The 7,332-nt window shown below is 35.1% G+C and overlaps 1 protein-coding gene across 1 annotated transcript; it reads right to left on the reverse strand.

Annotated features, from left to right (window-relative positions):
- Window positions 1-3,276: 3,276 nt before the first annotated feature.
- On the reverse strand, window positions 3,277-5,509 carry LOC142618811 (protein DETOXIFICATION 49). The gene has a single exon (XM_075791843.1). The coding sequence runs from the start codon at window positions 5,415-5,417 to the stop codon at window positions 3,708-3,710; it is 1,710 nt and encodes a 569-aa protein (XP_075647958.1). The 5' UTR covers window positions 5,418-5,509; the 3' UTR covers window positions 3,277-3,707.
- Between the last annotated feature and the right edge of the window lie 1,823 nt (window positions 5,510-7,332).

Raw genomic sequence — 7,332 nt, forward strand, 5'->3', positions numbered from 1 at the left:
CAATTAGATATTGTGTGAAATATATGGTATAAGTGGTGGATCACCAGGACTGAAACCACAAGAAGAAATTTTGTTGGGTATACACATGTAAGTGAATTATCACAGTAAGTATTAATTAATGAGAAGAGTAAGTAATTAATATATCATAGTTGAGCCCACACTCTTAAGCTTAAAGTTTTCGGGTTAAATGGTGTTTATATATGCTATATCAATAACTAAATTAGAGTCACCCCATTATGTAATCTTCCCAACCCATTGACAAGGGTTGTGCTCAAATAGAAAGGTTACATCATTCGTTAAGGGCTGAACTCCAAAGAAGATTTTAGAGGATTTGAAAGTGCGGAAGTTTTCTACAATAAGTCTATGGCTAAAATCTAAGAATAAAGGTTTTACTATAGTGGATTGTCTTGTTAGGGAAGGTTTCACTCATAGTGGTTTTAAGATTTGGCCATTGTTGATTCCGGTATTTTAATTATGGTAAATTAATAGATTAATAATCATAATTGGTAAATTGACCTAATAATTGGTAAACAATATCCTTTCTTCATGGTTATAAAAACCGATACGGTCAAGAAATAGTTTTTTGTCCCAGTTCCTAGTTTTTGACCTATTTTTCCTTTCAGTTTTATACTGGTTTTAGGAGTTTGTATCAGACCAAATTAGTGTTGAACCAATTCAACTAGCTAAGCCGGTTATGTTTTTAAAACCATATCTTTCATGATCAAATTAAATCTCCATGACTCCTTAATCCATTGAAAAATGAACTTCTAATAGAGGGGGGACAACATGGTCTTCGTTTGATGTAACCATATTTTGCCCATGATGGTATCGTATAAGGAGTAGGTTGGGTCACCATGGCAAAGCCTCTCGTCAAGTCTTTTAGTTTATGATTCTCATGTTCAATGTCAACTGTAAATTCATGGATTAAGAGGACTAGAATCATACCAAGGGCTTTGACTAGGGTTGTGTTGAATGGGACCTTCGTGATTGATTAAGCGGTCTGCTAAGAAGGACGGCTTGTGTTTTGTCAAGACAAACTAGTGGAGTTGATGGTAGAAGCCTTCTTGGCCAAATGATGCCTTCTTTATCTCTTGAGGATTTAGAACCTGATATAATGAGCATACACTCAACTCTGTGTGTGTTTTTATATATGTGTGTGTGTGTGTGTGTGTGTGTGTGTGTGTGTGTGTGTGTGTGTGTGTGTGTGTATACACTCTAGTACAACAAGTACAATAGATTTGGACCCATAAGTGAATTTGGACTAATATAACTCTAACAATATTATGAGTTACGTAGGCCTCAATATACCACTTAGGATGAAAATTATGTTTTTATTTATTTGTGTATCGGCATTTAACTCTATGCCATTTTTTTATCACCTAAACCAAAATTCATGAGCAAAAGAAAAAATATTGAGATCATGCAAGAGATAAACACAAGTAAATAAAGTCTCTTTTGATTTCTTTGTTGCTACAAAAATTTTGAACAAAGGGAAAATTATCAGGTACTTCTAGAGTCTTTTAGTTTATGATTCTCATGTTCAATGTCAACTATAAGTGCATGGATTAAGAGGACTGGAATCGTACCAAGGGCTTAGACTAGGGTTGTGTTGAATGGGACCTTCATGATCGATTAAGCGGTCCGCTAAGAAGGACGGCTTGTGTTTTGTCAAGACTAACTAGTGGAGTTGATCGTAGAAGCCTTCTTGGCGAAATGATGCCTTCTTTATCTCATGAGGATTTAGGACCTGATATAATGTGCATACACTCAATTTTGTGTGTTTATATATATATATATATATATATATATATATATATATATATATATATATATATATATATATATATATATATATATATATATATATATATATATATTCTAGTACAACAAGTACAATAGATTTGGACACACAAGTGAATTTGGACTAATATAACTCTAACAATATTATGAGTTAGGTAGGCCTCAATATACCACTTCAAATGAAAATTATGTTTTTATTTATTTGTGTATCGACATTTAACTCTATGCCATTTTTTTATCACCTCAACCAAAATTCATGAGCAAAAGAAAAAAATATTGAGATCATGCAAGAGATAGACACAAGTAAATAAAGTCTCTTTTGATTTCTTTGTTGCTACAAAAATTTTGAACATATGGAAAATTAGCAGGTACTTCTAGAGTCTTTTAGTTTATGATTCTCATGTTTGATGTCAACTGTAAGTGCATGGATTAAGAGGACTGGAATCATACCAAGGGCTTTGACTAGGGTTGTGTTGAATGGGACCTTTGTGATTGATTAAGCGGTCCGCTAAGAAGGACGGCTTGTGTTTTGTCAAGACTAACTAGTGGAGTTGGTCGTAGAAGCCTTCTTGGCCAAATGATGCCTTCTTTATCTCTTGAGGATTTAGAACCTGATATAATGAGCATACACTCAACTCTATGTGTTTATATATATATATATATATATATATATTCTACTACAACAAGTACAATAGATTTGGACCCACAAGTGATTTTGGACTAATATAACTCTAACAATATTATGAGTTTGGTAGGCCTCAATATACCACTTCGGATGAAAATTATGTTTTTATATATTTTTGTATCAACATTTAACTCTATGCCATTTTTTTATCACCTAAACCAAAATTAATGAGCAAAAGAAAAAAAATATTGAGATCATGCAAGAGATAGACACAAGTAAATAAAGTCTCTTTTGATTTCTTTGTTACTACAAAAATTTTGAACGTAGGGAAAATTATCAGGTACTTCTAGAGTCCTTTAGTTTATGATTCTCATGTTCAATGACAATTGTAAGTGCATGGATTAAGAGGACTGGAATCATACCAAGGGCATTGACTAGGGTTGTGTTGAATGGGACCTTCGTGATCGATTAAGTGGTCCGCTAAGAAGGACGGCTTGTGTTTTGTCAAGACTCACTAGTGGAGTTGATGGTAGAAGGCTTCTTGGCCAAATGATGCCTTCTTTATCTCTTGAGGATTTAGAACTTGATATAATGAGCATACGCTCAACTTTGTGTGTGTTTATATATATTCTAGTACAACAAGTACAATAGATTTGGACCCACAAGTGAATTTGGACTAATATTACTCTTAACAATATTATGAGTTAAGTAGGCCTCAATATACCACTTTGGATGAAAATTATGTTTTTATTTATTTGTGTATCGGCATTTAACTCTATGCCCTTTTTTTTATTACCTAAACCAAAATGCATGAGCAAAAGAAAAAATATTGAGATCATGCAAGAGATAGACACAAGTAAATAAAGTCTCTTTTGATTTCTTTGTTACTACAAAAATTTTGAACATAGGGAAAATTATCAGGTGCTTTTAGAGTTTAGCAACGTGATATTTAATCACCTCACATGGATGGTGGATTTTACAATAACTTTTATTGGTCAAATCCGCTATCATATGAAAAGATGAAATATCACCTTACTGTATTCCTGGACTAGTGAATAATTAGGGTATACAAAAGTGCCAAGTAGAATTTGTTATAATGCTACTTCAACTGAAATCGTGATCAAAGTGGAAGTAGCAAAAACTTCCTCTTTAGTTACCCAGGCCCTTACAAAATTCCTCACCTTTATATGTACCCCCTAATATACAGCTTTGCTAAGACAAAATCTCAAAAAAATAATAATAATAAAGAAAAAAAAAGAAAAAAAGAAGAGAGATTAATAAATTAAACAGGCGAGTTATTAGTTTGATCTAAATCCCCGGGTAAAATTAAAGTAGGCTCCTTGATTTCGGCTTTGAATTTTTTCTGTCCCTCAACCTCTTTAGTTTGATCTACGTCCTCAGATAAATTTAAAATAGGCCCCTTGATTTCAGCTTTGAATGTCTTCTGGCTGTCATCATCAACAAGGACAGCTCCGGTCAGCTGCTCGGCTCTCTTAGCTTCTAAGCCCCAATCTGTGAGTCCCAATACCACCAACATGGTCACAGCACACGAGCCCTGCGCTGCTAAGAGCCCCAGCCACAGTCCTCGGAAGTCCAACCCTGCATAGAAACCCAAACAAATTGCCACTGGCATTCCCACTAGGTAAAAGCAACCCAAGTTGATGTTTGCTCCAACTTTAGGCCTTGCAGTCCCTCTCAGAACTCCACAGCCTGTTGTTTGCGGACAGTTTCCAAGCTCACAAAGACCAATTATTGGCAAAACCAGTGATGTCAAGCCTATAATTTCTTTATCTTGTGTGAACATGCTAGCCCAACTGTTCCTCACCATCACTGCAAATAACAGTGCCGAGAATCCCAATAAGAAGCTGAATGAAAGGCCTACAGTGGCTGCTAGTTTTGCTTTCTTGGGTTGGTTAGCACCTAGTTCATTACCAACTCTGGTGGATACACTGAAGCTTAGTGATGATGGGAATATGTAGATAAGCGCTGTGGTCTGGATCAAAACGCCCATGGATGCCACGGTTTCTCTGGGATTTATCAATAGCCCACATAGCAAAATCATGATCTCATACCACCACCACTCCAGGCAAACTGAAATGCAGCTTGGAATAGCCATATTTAACAAAGGTTTCCACTCTTTCAAGCACTCCAATGAAATGCCTCCCCAAGTTTGCTTATGGATGCCAGAGATAAGGATGTAGATGATCAAAGAACCTACAAGATTGAAGTTAGTCCAAACGCCGCTTAAAGCAACCCCTTTGATTCCTAAGTCTAGGTGTGAAACGAGGAGGTAGTTGATGGGTATGTGAAGGATAATTGATAGAGTGGCACAAAAAGTTAGAGGCAGAGTTATAGATTGTGATCGAAGATAGATGCGAAATGGGTGTAAAAGAGATTGAGCTAATAGGTCAGGGAGTGAATAGATAAGATATGATTGTGCTTCTCTAGCAATAGTCTCATCTTGACCACAAAAGAGAAGAATTTCCTTCATGTTTAGCCAGAGAAGTGAAATAGGTATTGAAATAAGCATGAGCAAAAGAACCGTTCTTTGCAAGGTGAGGCCTAAAAGAGTATGTTTTTTGGCACCAAAAGCTTGGCCGCAAATTGGTTCCATTCCCATAGCAAGGCCGGAGAGAATAGAGTAGCCGGTGATGTTAGCGAAGCCAACAGCGAGGGAACCTCCGGCTAATTCGAGCTCACCTAGGCGGCCAAGGAAGAGCATGGAGATCATTGAGCGAGAGTAAAGCAAAAGGCCTGTAAGAATCATAGGGAAAGCAATTTTGGCTATGGAAATGGCTTCTATGAAGGCCAAAGTCAGATGGGTTTTCTCTGTTTTCAAGTTTCTGTATGGAGAATTTTCCTTCTTTTGTGATGCTTGGGCTTTGGATAGTAATGGGGCCTTGTGCATGTTGTGCTCTGATTCTTCGATTGTGAGGAGGACGTAAGGGAAATCTGATGAATTGCAGGGAATAGAAGAAGTTAGCTTACACATTGTCAACAAAAAAATTTGTTTGAGAGAGAGAGAGAGAGAGAGAGTTTGTGTACGTCTCCGTGTGTGTTGTGGGGGGATTGAAATAAGTGTAGTTGCTCTCTAGTTTTTATAGAGGGTGTGTGTGAATATTTTGGACAAAGTTTATACAATCTATTTATTGAATTAAGATTTGGAGGTTAAATCTGTTGGACCTTTTCTTACTACATATATAAATCTATTTCTTCCGTCTTATTCCTTTTGTTTCTCCTATGAACACATCTCTACGAGTTAAAAATTTTAATTTATATCATATGCAAAACTCAAACCAGATTTTGTATATTGGATTACAGATAAACTTAATCAATTTTGTATTACATATAAAATAGTATATATGAGAGAGTCAAAACAGGTTTTTGTTAGCGTTTTGGGACAGGGTAATATCGCCGCGGAACAGAGTTTAATGTCCTAAGGCAGAGAGCAAAGACAAAATTGTTTCTTGGACAGTTAAAGGCATTGAACAAGTTTCGGCTATTTGCAATGACACCTAAAGAGAGGCCCATTTGGGCCCATCAATGAATATAAGGGAGTTTAGATAAACATTATAAAGGTGGGATTACCAAAATTAAAAATGTATATGCTTCATGGCCGGACGGCTTAGCCATTGTTACTACTAAAAGTGTTTTTTTTTTTTTTTTATAATTTAATTTCAACAGTTTTTCGCTTATGGTGGTTTAAAGAAACGGTTTATTTTCTTAGCCTTTTGCCGCTCTCAGGAGATAGGCAAAAGGAGTATTCAAATCTTCTTTTACTTCTAAAGGAGTATTCATTCAAACTACTTTTGTGAAAAATGTGAACTTTATAGTGCTGCTTTGATATATATCCTGGTTTTAAATCCTTTCTTTTTTTAAAGTACAACTTTTTTACACTTCACTTTTTTTCTAACCACAAATTTTTTTTTTTTTTCAAACAATCATATAACGTTGAAAAATAAGCTATAGTAAAGGAGCACATAATTTCTTGTTCAAACTTGTAGATTTAGAAGATTTAGTAGGCTATTACAAGTCAAAAAGTTTACTAGCTTGAAGTACCGAAATGAAAATGAGGCTGGTTTTTTTTGGGGGATGTCCTAAATTACAAGAAAAAAGACCTAATACTACAAGTATCATTATTCATTGCAACTAAAATAATAATAATGATGGATGTAACTATATACTATTTCATTTCTAGGTTTTTTTTTTTTTTTTTTTTTTTGTAATAGTAACTTAAATTTATTACATCAATATAAGATTGTAACAATAATTATTATGTTACATCGAAATATGTTGTTGCAATAAGTAACTCTTATTTTACATTGAGATATGTTGTTGCAATAGGTAATCTTTTATTTTACATCGAATTATATTGTTATAATAGGTTATGTTTTTATTTCACAACAAATTTTTAAAGTAAATCGTTGCAAAATGTAAAATTTATTGCAACAAAAATTTAGTGTTGCAGAAACCTATTGTATCGGAGTTTATTACGACGACTTGCATTGACTTTTTTGTCGTTGCAATAACACTTATTACAAAAACATTAGTTGTTATTGCAATAACTTTTTTTATTGTATTACATCTTTTTTCTTGTAATCTCTTCTTATTTTCTTCCCAATTATAGGGTTTGGCTGAGATAGCGATGGTCCTTAGGGAGGGCTACAGAATGAGGGTCCCAACGGAACATTGCAACCAAAAAAGAGAATTCACTGCGTAATGTTTTGTTGGTATTAAGGACAGCTCCGGTCAGCTGCTCGGCTCTCTTGGCTTCTAAGCCCCAATCTGTGAAACCCAATACTACCAACATGGTCACAGCACACAAGCCCTGCGCTGCTAAAAGCCCCAGCCACATTCCTCGGAAGTCCAAACCTGCATAGAAACCCAACCAAATTGCCACTGGCATT

Source organism: Castanea sativa, chromosome 12, assembly GCF_040712315.1.
Source record: "Castanea sativa cultivar Marrone di Chiusa Pesio chromosome 12, ASM4071231v1".
Lineage (NCBI taxonomy): Eukaryota > Viridiplantae > Streptophyta > Magnoliopsida > Fagales > Fagaceae > Castanea > Castanea sativa.

Coding starts and splice junctions, on each gene's coding strand:
- LOC142618811 (XM_075791843.1), bottom strand. CDS start 5,417: ATGTGTAAGCTAACTTCTTCTATTCCCTGCAATTCATCAGATTTCCCT.